General features: G+C 36.1%; 1 protein-coding gene across 1 annotated transcript in view; it reads right to left on the bottom strand.

The window, feature by feature from the left end:
* Window positions 1-20,165, bottom strand: part of LOC118829886 (neurexin-3-beta-like) — a 63,966-nt gene that overhangs the window by 802 nt on the left and 42,999 nt on the right. The window contains exons 3-4 of the mRNA XM_036736724.1: window positions 6,348-6,437; window positions 171-478 (exon numbers count right to left, since the gene is read on the bottom strand). Of these exons, the coding sequence (XP_036592619.1) occupies window positions 171-478; window positions 6,348-6,437 (398 nt within the window). The remainder of the gene's footprint in view (window positions 1-170; window positions 479-6,347; window positions 6,438-20,165) is intronic.

The raw sequence follows: 20,165 nt of genomic DNA, 5'->3' as shown, positions 1-20,165 counted from the left end.
TTTTTCGACTGCTGGGGCTTATTAATATGAGAACGTTTGAGGCAAAATTCTCACAAACACTATTAACTTAAAACCATCAGTTTTCAGAGCTCCATTGACCAGAATACCCACATGCTCCAAGACACAACAAACTCAAGTGGACATGATGTGGAGAAAGAAACATGACTTACCTGAATGCTGGCTGTGGAGCGATTCTTTCGAGTAGTAGTGGTTGCCATTGTAGTGGTGGTTTCCATGACAGTGGTAGACATTTCTGGTGGCATGGAAGTTGTAGGTGTTGTCCCCAAGAGAGATGGTACTTCTCCCACGAGCCTGACGCTACCATTGATTTTAATATTAGGGTTGTTCTCAGCTGCCATGTTCAGAACTTTCAGGCCATCATAATAGAGCCCAGAGAGCTGACCTTGGAAGAGACGTCCTTTGTCTTTTCCTCCAATGGCTATTTGCGCCTGAGTGTTGAAGATGGTTAACTGCCGGCCTAGTGGGGTTGGGTGGAGGAAACAGGATTATTTCCATACATTTCTTTCCTCTTTACCTTACCTGATTGAAATGGAGTGAAGGTCCAAAAAGGTTTCCTGGAGGAATTAGGAGGGGGGAAAGGGAGAAAATTGGATCACAGAAATCGAATGCTCCAAACTACTGTCTTGAAGTCACTGCCAAGGTACATTGTGCTGTGATTATCTCTTCTGCTGACTAGCTAAGAATCTGAGTCCACTGGGACAATAAATATTTCCTACCATTTCCCTTTGAGGAAGGAGAAATCTTGGTGTCTTGCCTGCGGGTGGGCGTGTATTCTTCCTGAGTAAATAATCGTCACTGTCATAAGAAATTCCCAAACTAGGTAAAAACCAAAGGATAATCAGAAATTCCTACTGCATGAAGTATTTTATAGAACTATAGCTATATATGACTAACGAACAGTCAAAGCAGTCAGAGGGTTTGTAAGAGAGTAGAAACTAAAACTCAAATTGAAAAAAATACAAAGCCCGATAACTTTAGAATCTTAGTATATTTCAGTGAAGAGATTCAAATTTATATAAACTCAATATAGAACTCTCTGATCAGTAAATGTTATTTCTTTGTATTCCCTTGGTTCATGATTCACCATGCACACTAACCAATAATCATCAAATCATACCACTTTTCCTATTAGAAAATTATGGAAATTCTGCTTTATTGTGGCCTAAAAGATAGAAATCAGAAAACATGAACTGTGTTCACAAGAAAATAAGGGTGGTAAATTGACTGGGAGCTCAGCTCTGGCTATGACCTTAAAAACAGAGACTTTCAATTAAAACAATGAATGGAAGTGTCAGGAAAATGAAGCAGGTGGACTGGAGAGAGGTAAAGGGTGCTAGGGAAGTTTATCATGATTATTTTTAGTGTTTCTTTCTCACTGGAAATATGATTCCCAGGATGAAGGCCCAATAGTGTTGGGTTAAGAATAGTCACCTCATAATCATCTCAGTCCTCTCATCCCTTCCAACCCCACCTAAAAATGTTAACGAGTGTCCTCTGTCATGTGCCCCATCTTCTTTGTAATAATAAGGCTTCAAACAGTTCTCAAAAAAAATTTTTTTTTCCAAAACAGACCTGTGATTTCATCAGAACAGGGAGGTCCTTAGTCAGGGACTTCTAGCAATGCAAAATGGCAACTTTGTTACAATTTATATTATTAGAACACTGAAGCACAAATTTTCAGTGGCATGCCCAGGGTCACCTAGCCAGTATATGCCAGTGTCAAGTCTTGAAAACTGGTCTTTCTGTCTCTGAGGCCAGTTCTCTGCATGACATCATCCTTCCTCTCCTCTCCAAGCTTAATGCACTATATTGGATGACAGCATGCTAAGGTTATTTTTTGTTGTTATTGCACCAGATTGGCTTCCTTCTGCTTTTCCAAATGAGAAAGGAAAGAAAACTTAAAAATGGGGTCCAGCATCCTCAATTGCAATTTTTTTCCCCCATATCAGTAACTTATCAGACAATAGTTCATTTATCCATTTCATGCACTAATCCAACTGACTGGTTTTCAGTTCTAGTACCCAGAATCAATTTTGTGTTACTCTCTAACCTACAATAGGAGACTTCTTACTGGAAGCAGACAGGTCTACCCTGAGATTGTCATACTTAGCTTTGAGTAGTATTTAATGGTGGGAGAAGTTAGCTTGAAATTTGAACTCCTTCTTACAAGTTTTGAGGGTATTGTTGCACCCCAGCTAAGCCAATAGATCTGGAAAATGGAAAAAGGCAGAGAATGGGAAATATCTTTTCAGATAGGATCCAGGAGACATCTGCCAGATTTCCTTATCTGTGAGATCATTAAGACAATGCCAGCCAAAGCTGATTGATAAATAACAGCTCTCTTGAGATCTAAGACACTGTAGTAGGTAGAGCTCGTTGAAGCATTTAGGTACGGGGAAAATTATTTCCTTCTGTATAGAAACATATGAATATGTTGGCCTTAGCAATAGAAGACCTGGTCAGAGCTCAAGGGTGTTATCAAGATTTGTAGAGTATTATCCAATGGGCAGTGTGCATGAATCGATTTCTCTCTTCTGTGACTTTCTCCTTTTCTTCTTCAAAGTATCAACTCCTCTCAAATGTATCAAACTTTGGTGCATAATACTCCTGGCTAACAGACTGGAACTTGGATCTCCCACTGTTTATTTACATTCAGTGAGAAATTCTTTAGGAAGACCTATCAGGGATGGAAAACCTGTGGCTTAGAGGCTACATGTGGCCCTGTAGGTCCTCAAGTGCAGCCCTGCGACTAAATCCAAACTTCACAGAACAAATCCCCTTAATAAAAGGATTTGTTCTGTAAAACTTGGACTCAGTCAAAAGGCCGTACCCAAAGACCTAGATGGCCACAGATTCCCCACCCCTGGAAGTGTATTAATCTAATAAAGAACTTTTGCTCACCCCCATATACCAAATTCTAACCAGCTGGCCCCATTCTAGCAAAACCCAAGTTTGAGAGAGTCTTCTTGACTAAAATAAAAGCAGGGTGTTGGCACAATCTCCTCACATTGAGGACTGATGTTACCAAAGTCATGTTGGCAAAAAAGGGAAGTCCTTATAGGATAGAAGAGGGAGTAGGTGGAGGGAAAGAACAAATAGATGATCATTCCTTCAAATTTGAGCTTCTACGCAAAAGGAAGATCCTGACACTGGAAGATTGCCCAAGAGTTTTAAGGTACCAATAATTTTACCTCATAAGTCCCTAAACCACTTGAAATAAAATACCTACTTCTCTATTATCTACAAATTTAACATGCTTATGAAGTATATAATTAATGTTCATTGCTGGTGATGATTATAATATTACTTAGGTGCTATATTCTGGCTACCATTGAACAATTCTAATTTCTCATCGTGTCATTATGTGTCTCATCTATTTTTCTGTTTCTCATTTCTAAATCATTTAGGCCTTTCCAATAAAAATAAAAATCCACAAGAACTGTATTACCAGTACTTAGCACAGTGCCTGGCACATAGTAAGCACATAATACATGTTTATCGTATCATATAGTAATTGAGTCTTAGCTATACAAGCTGTTAGTAGTGGTTTTCTCATCAGTGCTCTGGTTTCTAGAGATTACCTAGAGGCAAACTTATCTTAATTTGTATGCTAGCAGAGTTCTGTGAACTTTGAATTTGCATATGACTTTAATATGGAGGGAGGAAACACAAATATAGAGGGCTATCTGACTTCTCCACTATTTTATTCCCAATGTTCCTCCATCCTACTCTCCTACTCTGATCTTAAACCATTCCTTTGTGGCCAAGGGGTATACCCAAAGGTACACTTCTTCACATCCTCCATTTGCCAGGGTGTAAGCATATAGAGCTAAATACGATTAATGTTATTCTTTAGATTCAACTATAGTCCTTTGTCACAGACGTCTATATGGGAATGTTTGGTCAAAAAATAATCCATTAATAGAAATCTAAGAAGACCATACTAGGCCCCTGGCCTATTTCTTTTATATCTTTGTTGAATCATTTTTTAAAGTCAGTCAGGCTCTTCTAGCTCTCATAATTTAAAACAATAAAGAAAAAAATAGAATCTCATTTTCTCAATACTATCAATATCTCCCTAGTATATATACATATATTATACCACCAATTCAAGATTTGTAGGGGAACTTTTTTTTTGGTTTGTTTCAGATGCAAACGCTCCTACCCCTCCCCCCAAACCTTGTCACTTTAGAAATTATTCTTACCTCATTTGACCATCAAGTTCACTTGTTAAATTAAGTCCTTGCACGGCTACAGTGTTAAACAAAGGCTAATTAATTAAACCTCAGAACACCCTTGGGAAATAAGTAGGATTATTTCTCCTCCTCTCAGATGGGAAATCTGAGCTATAAAGAGGTTAAATGGATTGTCTAAGGTTAGAAAGTCAGTCGATAGTAGACCCCAGTCAGAAAATGAACTGTGGAATCCTTTGACCCCACCCACTTCCCCATGACAGTACTTACTCCTATGACCCATGCTAAGCAGTTTCTATGGCTTTTATCTAATCACCAATCTATCTTTGCCCTCTCCTTCTTATTGTCTTTTCAAGGTTGTTTGGCATATTTCTAAAATGGTTCCTGAAGAGAAAAGGGTGATGGTAGGGAGGTGGGGGAGGGGTGCACAGGTAAGGAATGAAGAGAATGGATAAATATTAACCATTTACTTTTTCAGAAAGTCAGAAATGCACTCTATAATGCATGGTATCATTACACAAGAAAACTTCAGCTTGCATATGTTTCTTAGGTTACCTATGCATTTTTCAAACCATACAAACTCAATGACCAGGTCATGGCACCACCCCTGTTATTCTATTTGCATTTTAATCCTCCAACAACTTTCTTTGTTGGTCTACTGATAAAATACTATCATCAAAAGAACTACAGGCCAACTCATGACTTCATAATGCTTTACAGAAATGAAAATGCCTGGCATGCGGTTAAACTCAGATTTCAAGAGGCAATGGAGTGAAATAAAAGATTACCAAAATAAAATAGCAAAGAACAAAAAGTTTTCTCAGGCACATGAGACTCAGACATGCATCTATTTTTTTTTTCTTTTAAAAAAGGTGAGGCAATCACTGTCTTTAATGTTAAAGGGACTTTATAAACTTGTATTTACTGAACAAAATTATTTGCTTTTTAAAGTTATCCTTACTGCTTTTTAATTAGACCACATGTGTTAAAAACAGGGCAAAAGGTTGAGTCTCAGTAATGATTTTCAGCATTAGTTAATCCTATTAACTCCCAGCCATCTTAGAGCTCTCAAATGCTAATATGGTTACGTTTGTGTGTGCCTGTGTCCATGCACATACACACACAGCTGAATAATTAGTAATATACCTGTTGTCTATTATATGAATCTCTTAAAATTTTAAGAGATGTCTTGTGGTCGAAAAGTATGATTTATGTATGTTTATCCTGGACATTATAAATGGAAAAATTTTCTTCTTTGGAAGGTCTTAGCTCACCCTCTAGCAGGTCTTTCATGAAATGCAGTATACACTAGCATTGGGTTCAATTGCTGTCCTCTTTTGTTATAATAGTTATCCCCCCTCTCCCCCCAAAAATCAGAAGATATTGTTTGTCTTTCTTAAGCCTTGGTCCTTTTCCACTCTGTTTTAACAACTTGTACTTTGGTTGTATGTAAGAGATCAGAATGCATCCTACACATCACACATTCAAAAGGGTCGTTTCTTCTTTTTCAAGGTCAGCAACTAAGACCTAAGTAATCAATAGGCATACTTGAACTTTTGCTAATCAAAGTTTACATTCAAAGGCAGACTCCAGCTCTCTCACTATTGTTTAAAAACAAATGTTTAAAAAATGTTGTCCTTATAACATTTGTTTTAATCAGTTTAATTACGTTACAACCATTTTATAAACAAATTCAAGTCATAACATTTTAAACTGCACTTAAAAGAGAGGAAAGTCAAAACACCCCTACAAGATACAAGTTTAACAGGTGGTTTTGAAACTTTTAGAACACTGTGGTAAGAGATCATTTAAAACAAATTAAAAAGAACGTCATGCAGTGGTTAAATTGCCATAATACATTTCTTTTTTAAAACTTCCTGGAATTTCCTGTTTGTGGTTGTTACACTGAGAGTGATCTTAGACGTTAGTCCCTTTAACTGTATTTTAATGGCAATGTATTATAGCATGATTTATCAACATATGGCAGGTGGAAGCTGACACAAATTATAATGAAAATTAAAACAGTCATTTATGCAGCAGGCGATTATCATTTAAGGAACATTTATTTGCAGGCTTTAAAAATGAGGGTTTAGAATCAAATGATTTTAAAATGAAAGTTTTAATGACGGTTACCTTTTTCCTGCAGCCACTCTTCTACAGGCCGGTTATATTTGAAGGGGATTTTCTGTTTTACCATTTGGAAGCGTTCATTATCAGTGTTGCCTTTAAAGTTTAAAAAACAGCTTAAAGAACAATCTGAAAAGTCAATAAATCATTCAAAAACATCCTAGGTTTTTGGTTTTTTTTTATGAAGTTTTAAACAATAGATATCAATTTATCTTTAATAAGAGGTGGAGTTGAAGCCACTCTGTCTTATGATTGATATTCTGGAAGGTCCTGGATGAGAAACCCAAAAGTAGGTTGTTCTTCACTAGGCAGTCCTCAGTCATGCTTTGGGGAATAAAATTCAGAAAGAAAATGGACAGCAAGCCCATTCATTTACAAATGTGCCCATTCCACCAGGATATTTCCCCTCCTAACTTGTGAATGGGCTTAAGACTCAAAACTTTGCCTCGCCTACATACCAATCAAATTAACCCTTCAGCATACTGTCAAATCAGCTGACAAATCAAAAGTTAGCCAGAGACCTATAGTCACCTAAGTCACTTCTGCCATCCTTTCCCCCAGGGTATCTCCTGAAGAATTAGGAAAATATGAGGTCATGTACTTCGTTGGCTTCAATTCATTATTTGCCATTTTGTCTTGCAAACTGATGGTTAGGAGAAGAGAATTTTGAATCAATGGTTACGTACTTTTTAATAAGAGAAATAGTTTTACAAATTTTAAACCAGGGGCTCAAAGGAGAGGTCCATCTCTTATAGTAAATGTTTGTAATGTCCAAAGTTGATATTTCTATATTCCAAGGGCTATTAATATGTTCCATATGTAAAAGAGGATTGGGGGTCTAAAGTAACTAGTCATGATGAAAAATACTAAACAGGAGCTGGTCAAACAAATTTCAGTCTCATTAAGAAACTCTCATTCAGACTCCATATGGTCACCCTGGAAAGAAATGTTGTCCTTTCTCCCTATAAGAAATCCTTCATGGACAATCACTCATTCATAGAGCTTATTAGAAATACCTTTTCCAAGCATGAAACATCTAAGTATGATGTTGGAACATAATTCCTTTTGGAGCATCTTTTTTTCCTCTGTACCTGGATCTATTTTAACACCCCTTGATGGTTTCTCTAATTAAAATAGACCAAGAGTATAGAATTAGAGAGGTATGTCCCTACAAAATGAGCTTCAAATAACTGAAATAAAAAGAAGCATCATTCTTGAAAACATGCTGTGTATAGTCAATCAACCTTGCTTAGATCATTTGGTTATACACCTATTCTAATTCATTTGCAGTAGTCCTTCTAGACTCTAACAGCTCATCTGCACTAAAAAGTGAGAGCCCCACCTGAAAACAGGTGGCCCAAAACATCAATAAGAAATATGGAAGCAAGGTTGTTAGCTAATTCTCTAGTGTCAAAACTATTGTATTCCTTCTTTAAGCACATCAATATTTGTAGATTCTTTTATGTTGAGATGATAACATTAAGAATTGAAGCTTATTCATTAATGATTTTCCTTTTTCTTTTTGAGGGAAGGTTACCACTTCTCCATTCACTCTTTTGAACCACTCCATACCATTAGGTAATTCGATTATCTTTTCAATATAAAGAACAAAATGCACTTAGGTGTACGTTAGTAGTACTCCTTAAATGGTCAAGGAGAGGTGGTATCTTGGGTTGGCCAAGCCCATAAAACACTACAATTCTAAGTAAAATGATTGTGTCCAAGGGGAGAGAGATCCAGAAGGCACACACTGCCAAAAAAATTACTTTTAAATTTTCTTTAAGGAATAATTTCTCCCAGAAAATATAAAAGGCAACTGGTACTTCACTGAGAGTTAAATCAAGGAAATCTAGTTTTTCCAAGAGAATGTCTATTGTGTTGTAACCTACAATAATGATCCTTCCTATAATGATGGGTCTATTTTGACAGATTATATATATTTACAGGTCACTAACCCAAAAGAATGCTAGACAAAATGTTCAGAAGTCTGAAAGATAAATATCCTAAAGCATTCTAGGAGCTAACTCCAAATCTTCCCTTCTACTGACAGTGCAAGGGATATCACAGACTCTGGAGCCCTTACGTTACACACATACACATACACACACACACACACACACACACACACACACACATACACACAAACAAATTAGCCAAAAATATGTAGCCAAGAGACTATATCAGGATTCCAAGTGGTATTAAGCCTACTAAAGGACACTCTGAATGGCAAAGGAGACAACTCACTTCCTATATTTAAAACTTTGTCATCACATTTACATATCATAATAAGCCTCATTCTTCTCATTAGGAAATTAATCTGGCAATTGATCAGAAAATATAAACCTGAATATTCCTAGTAATTTGTTGGGTAGGATAGGTGATTCTAATGAAATCAACAGCAACCAAATTTGAAAATGATTCAGTCTCTGTGTGGAATAAGAATTAAAGTCAGCAATGACATTGATTTATTCCCTCCAAACTTTTTAATGTCCATTCCCTTTCCGTACCACATACCCCATTTTGAGATCATTAAAGTGACATAATAAGACAATTCTAGGATTGGAATAGATGAAAAAGAGGGTTAACTGCCTTGATTATAAGGGGTATGTAAGGAGGACAGCATAGTTAAGATTCAACCTTGGACCTTTCCAAGAATCAGAAAAAGAGTCATTCTTCCCCACCTCAGCTTTAAAAAAAATTAGAATCAAAGTTTAAGGGTTATTCCCACCACCAAGAATATCGTTCTCTGTTATTAATGATTTTGCTCTTTCATACTGTTAAAAATTAGGAAAGATGGAAGGTCATTTAAAAATCCAAATTGGTTTACATTGCAACATTAACATCATTCTTAGCATCTTTTCATGTTCTTGTTGGTTTTTATTTTAATTTATCTTAATCATTAGGAAGAACTGGGTTAGAAATATGTGCATGAGAATGAGTTCATTTGCCCTGAGCTCCATTTGCTAGACTGATTAAAAAGCAAATATTCCTCTTAATATACATATATACATATACACACATGAAATACTTGCAAAGCTGAGCAAACCTTATCAAATACAAATACACCTTTGTTAAATTCATGACATTTAGTTACACATTTTCTTAAGCAATCAGCATGAAATTTAAACCAAAAATGACATTGATTCTTAACACAGAAAGTGACACTATTCTCAACAAGGAATAGCTTCATGAATACCATGGATTGTAATTGAATACCATGAATGATATCATGAATACTATGTCATTAAAAAGAAGAATATGCGTATTACTGATTAGACACAAGAAGGTAACAATTTTTGATGCCAACATACTGAAAGGTCTGGGAAGTATAGGCAGAAGTCTTCCAATACCAAACAGGTCTCCATATACTTTGGCAGCAGGGTAGGAAAATAATCAGAGGTACCTAAACCTTGGAAAAGATTAAGATGGGTGGCCACATTTTATGTTACCTTAAAAAAATAATATAGGCATCTTTAGCTGGGACTAAAAAATTACTTTTTAAATATTGGCTTCTGCTACATAATAATTTAGCTCCTGGAGACTTATATACCATAAAATTTTATATTCTGGCAATTAAAATTTACATTCTGGAGAACCAATAAATTGAGGTGAGACCATCATGTCATAACTGGCTCATACACTTGGTTTCACTCATTACACCAAATATCCTGATTTTTTCTGCATTCAACCTCTGACTAAAATTATGAAGGATGGGAAAAATAGGAAAGGTAGAAGGAATTGAGAGGGAAGAGTAGGTAGCCCTTGGATATTTTCCTAATATCTCAGTTTCATTTCCCCTAAAGTTTTGGATCATGTTGAATGTCTCAAGAGAGTGACTGTCAAGTGATAGAGAATGAATTTCTTCCAGATGGTCAAACCATATCTTATGCTCATTAGAAATTTTGTTTCTTTTCCCTGGCATCCAACATTGCCCTAATGGTTAAGAAGGTTTTTATTGGGCTCTATGGTCTCAAACCAATCGTACAAAAAAAAATCATGATCTTCTCCCACTGAGGAGCATGGTGAAAATTCACATCCAAACACCATAACTATTTTCCATTTTGTCCATGTATTTTCTTACAAAAACATCCTTGAGTCAGCTGCACCCTGATCTTAGAAAGCTTGACACCTGCATTTCCCTAAAACTTTTGCCTCTCTTTTGTTTTCTGTTTCTAAAACTCCATTCAAGTAAACCCATTTCCAAAGCAAACTGGATTCTCAACCCCCAGAAGGTAAAAGAGCAATTCAGGCACTGACTAATGCTATTTCTTGGTCCAGACAGTAGTAATGATGATATACTACTTATGGGGTGAGGAAGAGGGGCCGAAAGGTTCTGGCAATTTGCACCAGGCTGGAAAAAAGCATTTTCCTGCACGTCGGATATTAATACAATCTGGTATGTTGTCAAGCCTATGAAAATGCTAATAGGAATGCCATAACACATTCATCTACCTGGAATTAATGGCAAAGGTATTTTTACATTTTCTGATTGAAAGAATAAAGAAAAAGCATGTTTTTATTGTTTTATTGACACTTCAAAATGAGACACCATATGTGAGGAATGGTTAGTACATGAACACCATACTCTAGAACTACAGGCAAGGGAAAAACAATTTTTAGGTTTGAGTGGGGATGTTTCTATTAGTCCATACAACTTTTTGACTTATGTAGAATAACTCATAAGTATAAAAGACTGTAACTGTTACTTAGGAAAATTCCAAAGATACATCTTGTGCTGACTCCCCATATTTATGCCTTTCAGAACCAACACATCATTTCAGAAAGAGATGACATACTATACCTTCTTGTAGTGTAGCCAGCATGCTTTGAAACTCAATAATGATGGCTGAATCTCAGAGAAGAAATAATTTTTGCATGACAATAGTTCTAAATTACCCATCCCACAGGGATAGTGACTGGACAAACAATTTCATTGGTTTAAGGAGCTCCTTGTGAGGAAATTACTTTGCCAATGCAGATTGGAAGGAACCTTCTTTGCAATTTATAATCTTAATGAGTTGCCTGGAGCACTGAGGGGGTGACTTTTCCAGACTCACAGAGGGTGTGTCACAAGATGGGACTTAACCCAAGTCCTCCTGACTCTAGGGTCAGCTCTCTGTTGACCTTGTCACATTGTCTCACAAATGAAATAATATTCTGTCTTTTAAAAACACCTTAAAAATCAGGTGCTGCTGAACTGTGTGTTAACTGATCCAACCATTCTGGAGAACAATTTGGAACTATACCCAGAGTTATAAAACTGTGCATATTGTTTGACATAGCAATACTACTACTGGATATGTATCCCAAAGAGAGTTTTTAAAAAGTACTTATATGTACAGAAATAGTTATAACAGCTCTTCTCATGGTAGTGAAAGAATTGGAAATGAGGGGATGCTCATCAATTGGGGAATGGCTGAACAAGTCGTGTTATATACTTATGATGAAATACTATTGTGCTATAAGAAATGACAAGTAGAATGGTTTCAGAAAAACCTGGGAAGACTTACATGAACTGATGCAAAGTGAAGTGGGCAGATCCAGGATAACACTGTACATAGTAATAGCAATATTGTACAAAGATCGACTGTGAATGACATAGCTATTTGCAGAAATACAACAATTTAAGACAATTCCAAAGGACTTAGAATGAAAAATGCTATCTACCACCACAGAGATAACTGATGGAGTCTGAACATAAATCAAAACATACTTTAAAAAATTTCTTTTTCTTTTTTTTGGGGGGGGCGCTGTGTTTTCTGTTGTAAGACTAATATGGAAAAATGTTTTCCATGACTGTACATGTATAACCTGTATCAAATTACCTGCCTTATCAATGAGAGGGGAGAGAAGGGAAGCAGGGAGAAAATTTGGAACTTAACATTAAAAAAAAAAGAATATAAAAATTGTTTCTGCATGTAATTGGGAAAAAAGTAAAATATTAAAAAAATCAAGGGCTCAAAGTTCTACATAAATGCTATCTCATTAGTCCTTACAACATATATTTGAAGTAAGAAGGAAAAGGAAGCCTAAAATTCAGTGTAGCACAGATCAAACTTATGGTGAGTCATGGTGAAGAAACAAAATTCTTTGAAGAAAAACAAGGTTGTCTACAGGATGAATTAATATTTCTAAAGCACAATAATTAAATTAATGACACTTTTCATTCTACTAAGTGGTATCCCGAGAGCCATTTCTTGGCCCAAGGCTCCAATGTCTCCTTTCCCCCTCATGGTGGTCCTTAGAGAATCATCCCATGACTTGTGGTCCTCTTCCTACCTTTTCCATATACCTTCATTTTCTCACCTCCTTCAGTTTCCATTTTCCCTGTTCACAAACTCTCCCTCCCCTGTTAAGAGATGAGGGGCAAATAATATGGGATATAAACTATTCCCTTTTCTGGAATGCTGCATTCAGGATTTCACTGATCTTTTCATTGCCACTTCCTCTCCAGATGTTCTTGCCCCAGGTAAAAGAATTCCTAATTATAGTTCTAGGTATCCTATATTCCAAAATAGTTAATTTGTTTACATAGGAAATCTGCTTATCACTACAATGAATTATGCAAGAGTACACTCTGGAACTGCAATATAAATACAAGTTGTGGTTGTTTTGCTGTTACTGTTTAATAGATGAATGTAACATCTCCTATATCCATTGCCAATATGTAAATACTGACACATCATGAGTAGAAAAAGTGCTCTGAGTTATTTCCATCTATGGTGATCGGTTCACATTTATTTACTCACACTCCCTAGCCAAATCTTCCTGGTTCCTAATGTCATTCATCTACAAGCTATTTGGCTAATATTGGTGATGAAATCTATGGCCATAGGAGAAAAGGAAGCTACTTGGACTGCATCAAAATTAAAAAAAAACATAACCATAACCATTAGCAAAGTCCTTTATAAGTACCTGAAAATGATCTGCATATTATTATTCATTTTTTTTTCTAGAGATAAGTGAAGCATAACAAACTTAAATGATTACTCTAAGGCATGGGTGGGGAACCTGTGACCTCGAGGCCACATATGGTCCTTTAGGTCCCCAAGTTCAGTCCTTTGACTGAAGCCAAACTTCACAGAACAAATCCCTTTAATAAAAGGATTTGTTCTGTAAAACTTGAACTCAGTCAAAAGACCACATCCAAGGATTTAGAAGGCCACTTGTGGACTTGGGGCCCCAGGTTCCCCACTCCTGATCTAAGGTCATAGAGTGAGTTGGTGGTTTATCTTGGGAAGGAATCCAACAGACCTGACTTCCAGCTCAGAACACAAAATGAGACCACGAGTATTATACAGCACCTGACTTGATATTCATACAGATAGCTAATAAGCTACTTGGCAAGTTCAAATCAAGACTGAATTGAGATACTATCTTTCTGGAGAGCTATTGTATTAAATGATCATGGCCCAATTTTAAAAAAAAAAAATTATAAGATGGTAGCAGCTAACTTGTTTTGTTCTCTCCTTCTGACCAACATAGCCCTTCTCCTCCTTCCTTCAAACCCTAAACCTGAAACTTATTTCTACCAGAACTTCTCTCCAATGACACCCTGCCAACTCTGGTAACTTAAAATGCCTAGTCATAAACCAGATCTAGATGACTCCTTCCCTCTGAACTTCTCTCTACTGCTACATTTCTGGAATATATTAAAACAAACACTAAAGGAATCTTTTCCAAGGTGACAAGCCTAATGCTGACCCTTGATTATGCAATTCAGTTTTGAAAATACTAGATATGAGAAGATAAACAGATATATAGTACATTATAACATTGATTTTTTTTCTTGTGCAATTTTTTTTCGTCCTTCTCAAATTATACTGAAATGTGAACTGAAACTAGACAAGACAATTTTACTTTGTGACTCTGGTCTACTTTCTTTCCAATATAACTAATTCTTTTTCTTGTGTGTAAATGCACAAAAAACTGTTTGAGAAGAATAAGCTATTTTTAAATGGAAAAATAAGATAAAATAAAAGCACAAGATCCTCCCCCACCCCCATATAATGGTTCACTAGTGTCTGATTAAAAAAAAATCCTTTTCAACTTAAAACCTTTGGTTTGATCCTCAGCTATCTAAGACTTGATCCCTTCAAGATTCCTCCCAGGGAGTTTTTTTTCATTTATTTCCTAAATTACAATGCCATACTGCTATATTCTCTCTGTCTCTGTCTCCTTGTCTCTGTCTCTCTATCTGTCTGTCTATCTCTCTCTCTCTGTGTGTCTCTCTCCCTCTCTCTCTGTCTCTTTGTCTCTGTCTCTATTTTTGGCTCTATCTCTCTGTCTGTCACTCTCTCTGTGTGTCTCTCTCCCTCTCCCTCCCTTTCTGTCTCTCTCTCTCTCTCTCTCCTTCCCTTTCTTCTCTCTCTTTGGTTCTGCATACTTTCTTTAATTTCTCTCTGCTTTTTTCATTTCCCTTTTATTCCTTCAGTGTTTGCCTTTGATTTCCAAGTAGATTAGTATCAAGCTGGAACCAATTCAGCCTAGAAGATGAGATTAGGTAAAGACGGACCTGCTTGAAGAAAAAAACTACATGTTCCAATCTGTGTGTGTGTGTGTGTGTGTGTGTGTATGCATGTGTTCATGAGTACACAATGATACATCAAAGAAGCCAAAAGTTTTGTAGAAAAGATTTCTTTGGAAAATAAAGATGTATATAGTCATGCTCAGTATTCCCTATTCCATCCATTCTAGTTGCCATAATAATACATATATTTAAATGTAAGAAAATCCTCCAATGTTAGAGTTGGGGAGAGAAGATCAGTCACCTCATTCGACCTCACTACAATAATTGAACACAAAATTCTTGGCATAGTCTAACTGGTGTCAACTGTAAGTAGAAAAATGATCTCCCTTTTTTCTGGACAGTACAATTCAGTTAGTGTAACAAAACTGAATTCACATTAAAGTAGCTAAATACCTCAACAAATGTAAAAGTAATACATTTGTATAGTGTATTACTGTCCTCAAAGGGCTTTCAGTTACAGTATCTAACTGATAGACACTGGCTTCTGTGGCTGTACAATCCACTCTGTCCAATGCTTAGCTGGAAGATCAATGCTTTGGAAGACAGATGGTTTAAATGCTTTATGATTTTTTTCTTGCCTTTCTTGAACAAGGGGAATGCCAATATCAGGGCTGCTTCTGCCCCTATGTGGCACAGTATATGTACAGAGATCTAAAAATAGACAGGACATGATTTGTTCAGAATTCAAGAAGAAAACTTCTTAAACTAGTCATAGTTTTGAACCAAGAATCCCACAACTGGACCTATGCCCTATCAATGCTAGAAAGAAAAGTCATATATATGTGTATATGTTCATGATTATACAGTTGCAGAGTATATTTATATGGTGAACAGAAACCTGTATATCATTTTATGCATCAAGATAGGCATAACTTAAAGCATTCAGCATTCTTATAAAATGACTTTTTGAACTAGAGTTGTACTTTACATGTATACCTGTTAAATGTCAACATTTTATATTCAGTCCACCACTCCAAAAGAGTTTTGAATCTTGGTTCTATTGTATAAGATAGTAGTGGTGACTCTTACTTTTGTGTCACCTGTAGATTGGAGACCTTTTAAATATCTACTTCTTTGATGAATATAGTTTCTTAATGTGTACTTCACTGGGGCTGCAAACACCTTGCTTCAGCCTGAAACTGATATTACAAATGGAAATTGCCTTGAAACTTTTTTTGCTTTCAAATAAGTTCTTCCAACATTTCTTGTGGAATAGTTTTAAAGATGTGAAATCTATATTCATACAACTGGGATCAATTGGTAGAAGAACTATCTATACCCTCACTGATTTAAGAAAATGTGACATTTTAAAGGAATTTTGGAAATTCAAACAGCTAGAATTGTTAAATAGCAGCCATGTATCATTAATGCAAGCTTCTGTATCTAGTTTATGTACATACTATTGTAATATGGTAGCAGAATCAAAATTTTCCCAATGAACATTAGAGAATCCAAGAGCTGTTCTATTTCTTAGATTCCTGTAATTCCTCATTAACATTACTTGCAAATTAATTCAAATTTATCTAATTGTGAGAACTATCACATAGCACCAAATCTGGCAGCAAAGGACAACAATAAATAATGATGTACTTGAGTTGAGGACAAACCATCTAGAGAAAGCTATAAAATTATGGTATTATTAAAAAAAATAAAGCAAAAAAACAAACAGATGCCCTGCATTCTTAATCTTAAAAGATTGAGCTATATATTTATGTAATAAAACTTATAGATTTCATTAATTTGAGAGATATAGCAGAATCCAGTAACACACAAAGAAATCATAAAAGCTATCCAGAGAAGATTTAAACATAGATAAGAATCCCTGCCCCAAATCATTTTTGAAAAATTGCAAGTATCTCAGTTTAAGGAGAAATGATCAGCTATGCTAAAATATAAGAGAGGGTAAAATATTTCCCTGTCATTTGGCAGGTAAAGTGAATGGGAAAAAAAAGCCTTCAAAATGTCATATTCCAAAGTAAAGAGACAACAAATCCTCAGTCTAGGAAGGACCTTGGATCCTAACCTTTGAATGAGACTCAAATTATGATTTTGAGGAATCTGAGGAAATAAAATCGCACATCATTTGGATAAGTTTAGTTGGGAGCTACCACCTTCATGGGACTCTTATAAGGAGTTGACAACAGGGCATGGCAAACTGGAGATGGAACAGGTACACTGTGCTTGAAGAGATCAAAGATCTCCTGGATGGGTTCTCATTATGGTCTGTGCTGAATGTAGGTGGCCATAGTGATACCTGATGAGCCCACGTGGTGCTGGCCTGGTTAAAAGGGAAGAAGAATAACTTTGTCTGGGGTGGAGCAAACAGAATTGGTAAAGCAGGTATCCTGTATGGGCCATAGGGCCCTATACTGGGGAAAAGTAAGGGATAGAATCAGGATTCTACTGATTCAGCAAAACAAACAAAAAACAACCTAGAGCTTTATGAAACAATGCAGAAGTACATCTAAGATCCAGTAATGATGGCCAATGTCTGTAAATGCAGCAACCAATAAGAATGAGGCAAATCAATTGGCTGAGCTCAGGATTTCTGAACTGAAGGAGATGAAGCCAATCAGATATCTGCATTAAATCCAGTACCAATTAATGGGAGCAGGGAACTAACTATCTGCTTTAAAAAGGGTGAACCAGTCCAGATTAGAATCAAAGCAGGTCAACATTCCCATACCATACTGAGATTGGAATGTGATAACCACTGCCTTCTAGCCTTGGAGAGTTAGGGAGAGATACTGATCAAAGTTGGGAACATTACAGTTCTCCATTCCCATCTACACCAAGTGGGCATTTCAATGCCCAAAACAAGAGTCCAAGAGTAAAACTTTTGAAGACAGAGCTTCTGACAACAGAAACCAATCAAGGAGAAACAGGAAAGTAAATGGTTTTAATACCTTCCCTTGCCAACCAGCTAATACTGGAAAAATTTAGAATGAGACGATAAAAGACTCTATGGGATAGTTAAACCGAACTTCCCCCTCTTTCTCCATTTATAGATAGATTGGTAGAAACAGAAAGCACTAGTTTGGGATGAAAAGTCTCATCAGTGTAAGACTAGTGGATAGGTCACTTCTTAAATTTCCCCTATCCAGGAACTTCTAGAGAGAATGAGTTTCTCTAGGATAAAACATTCTCATCTCCTTACTCATACTCTTGCCAGGGTCAGAACAGTCAATGAGACACAATTGCCTCTTATTTAAGGTCAAGTGTTCAAAGGAGAATAGAACCCCTCATGATTGGTTGTGGGAATAAGACCCTCCCATCCAAATGACTTTCCTATCACAGTATTAAGTTGTTGCTATTTTTTAATGGTAATTATTTTTTGCTTCCATCTAAACCTTAGAACCCACAGTCACATTTAGGATAAAAAGAAAAGATCGGGAATTGCCAGTATAGAGTGAATTATATCATACCCGAACAAAAAATACCTGGAATGATGTTAGAAAACAAACTTGAAAGACAGAATTGACAGTAGCAATATGGATGTTTCAAAGTCTCAATACACTAAAGTGTAAAGAAAAGAGATCTATGAACTGATGCAAAAAGAAATAAGTAGAACCAAAAGGGGAAAAAATGACAAAATGAGTATAACAAACTAAATGAAAAAGAAGTTCAACCAAGCATAATGGAAAAAAAAACAGTGGAGTTCTGGAAAAGAAATAAAAAAAACACACCTGCTCTACAACAGATAGGTAGAGGACTTCTAGGACAGAATGTTGTATACACTGTCAGTGTTTGACGTTTTTCTACTCTTTATTACAAGGAAAGATAGAATCTCAGGGATGTGCAAGAAATCACTATAACATAGAGACAAAGGACATCAATATAGCTTATTTTAAAACTTTTTAAAAGGAAAAAAAACCCAGTGAAGTCTTACTATTTTAACTGACAGTTCAAAAGAGACACATATACACATATATTCACGTATATATAGATGTACATACAGATATCCATATCTAATGATTATGCTTATGACACCAAAAATAATGATTCACTTTATTTACATTTGTATTGTCAAGGCCAACCACTTAAGAAGGACATTTGTTTTTTTACAGAAAGACTGGTAACTGAACAATTGCTTGAATTCGTTACCTTTTCCAATTATTAAGTACCCAAGCTAAATTAACACTTTTGTGCATTACCATCTCTAGTTAAGGCATAAGACCTTGACAATACAAAATGTAAACAGAACATTAATTGTTGCTCGCTTCTCATGACTCTAGTTATTCATGAGGGAAGGATTTCATAGTTTTGTCAAGAGAAAGAACTTTTTCTGCTGAATGTTCTATGTAATGACTTGTGGGCACTCATAATTAAGAAGCTACTATAGGCGTAATCTATGCAATATTGCCCCAATAGATCCTTTTCCTATGACGTTGTTAAGATAAACATACCCATCACAATGATCTTAACTTCCCTGAAACATTTTTCAGTGGAGAGTACCAGTTAAACCCAGATTCACGATTATCACACTCAGTGAGAGCTCTTCCCCATCCCATTCAATTATCTAGGTCCCATGGAACTAGCTGTGCCTTCTAATATTGTTATGCCTAAGTCATTGTATTCATGGGAACAATTAATGAATGGTATTAGTTGGGACATACTGGCACTAGATTTTTATAAGGGGCCATGAGATAGATTTGATGGGAGTGATTCAGTATATTTCATTTATCATTCCTGTGACTGATGGAGTCGAACTGAACAAAGAAAAATTGGGGCTGAGTAGGTGAAAGTGGAGAGATCTATTCTCTTTCAAAAGAGGAAAAGGAAATGCCATCATTTGTGACATTTTTAACTGAACTAGACAAATCACTAAAGTCTACATCATAGGCAATATTTCTGAACTGGCCAGGGAAATGGACTAGATGACCTAGTACTCTTACTATCTCTAATTGCTATGTTCCTTTGAATTTCACCTCTCAGATATCTGCTTTCATCTTTCCAATAATGATCCAAAAGAGATTAAAAGAAGGCCCTTGAGTGACTCAATCTGCCTGAGTTCATGCAGCAGCTATAGATGAACCAATGCTGTCTTGTCAAATAGCACTTATAGCATTAGTAAGTGTACAGGATAATTAGATTGAGGAGATGAGTTGCAGGGAAGAGTACAATTTTCTGATCTTTCCATCTTTTCATTGGTTATTACTGTCAACTGTTGATTATTCTTATTGCATCAGAGTTCACAGAAGGGTTGATGTCTCCTGTTCCCCCAGATAGCCTAAGGATTCTGCCCTAACACTTTACTTTGGATGACTATTCCACAAAGTACAAGAAGTAATGAT

The sequence above is a fragment of the Trichosurus vulpecula genome, chromosome 8, assembly GCF_011100635.1.
Source record: "Trichosurus vulpecula isolate mTriVul1 chromosome 8, mTriVul1.pri, whole genome shotgun sequence".
Taxonomy (NCBI): Eukaryota; Metazoa; Chordata; class Mammalia; order Diprotodontia; family Phalangeridae; genus Trichosurus; species Trichosurus vulpecula.
The sequence above is the reverse complement of the archived record's forward strand: the minus strand, read 5'-3'. Positions and strand labels throughout refer to the sequence as shown.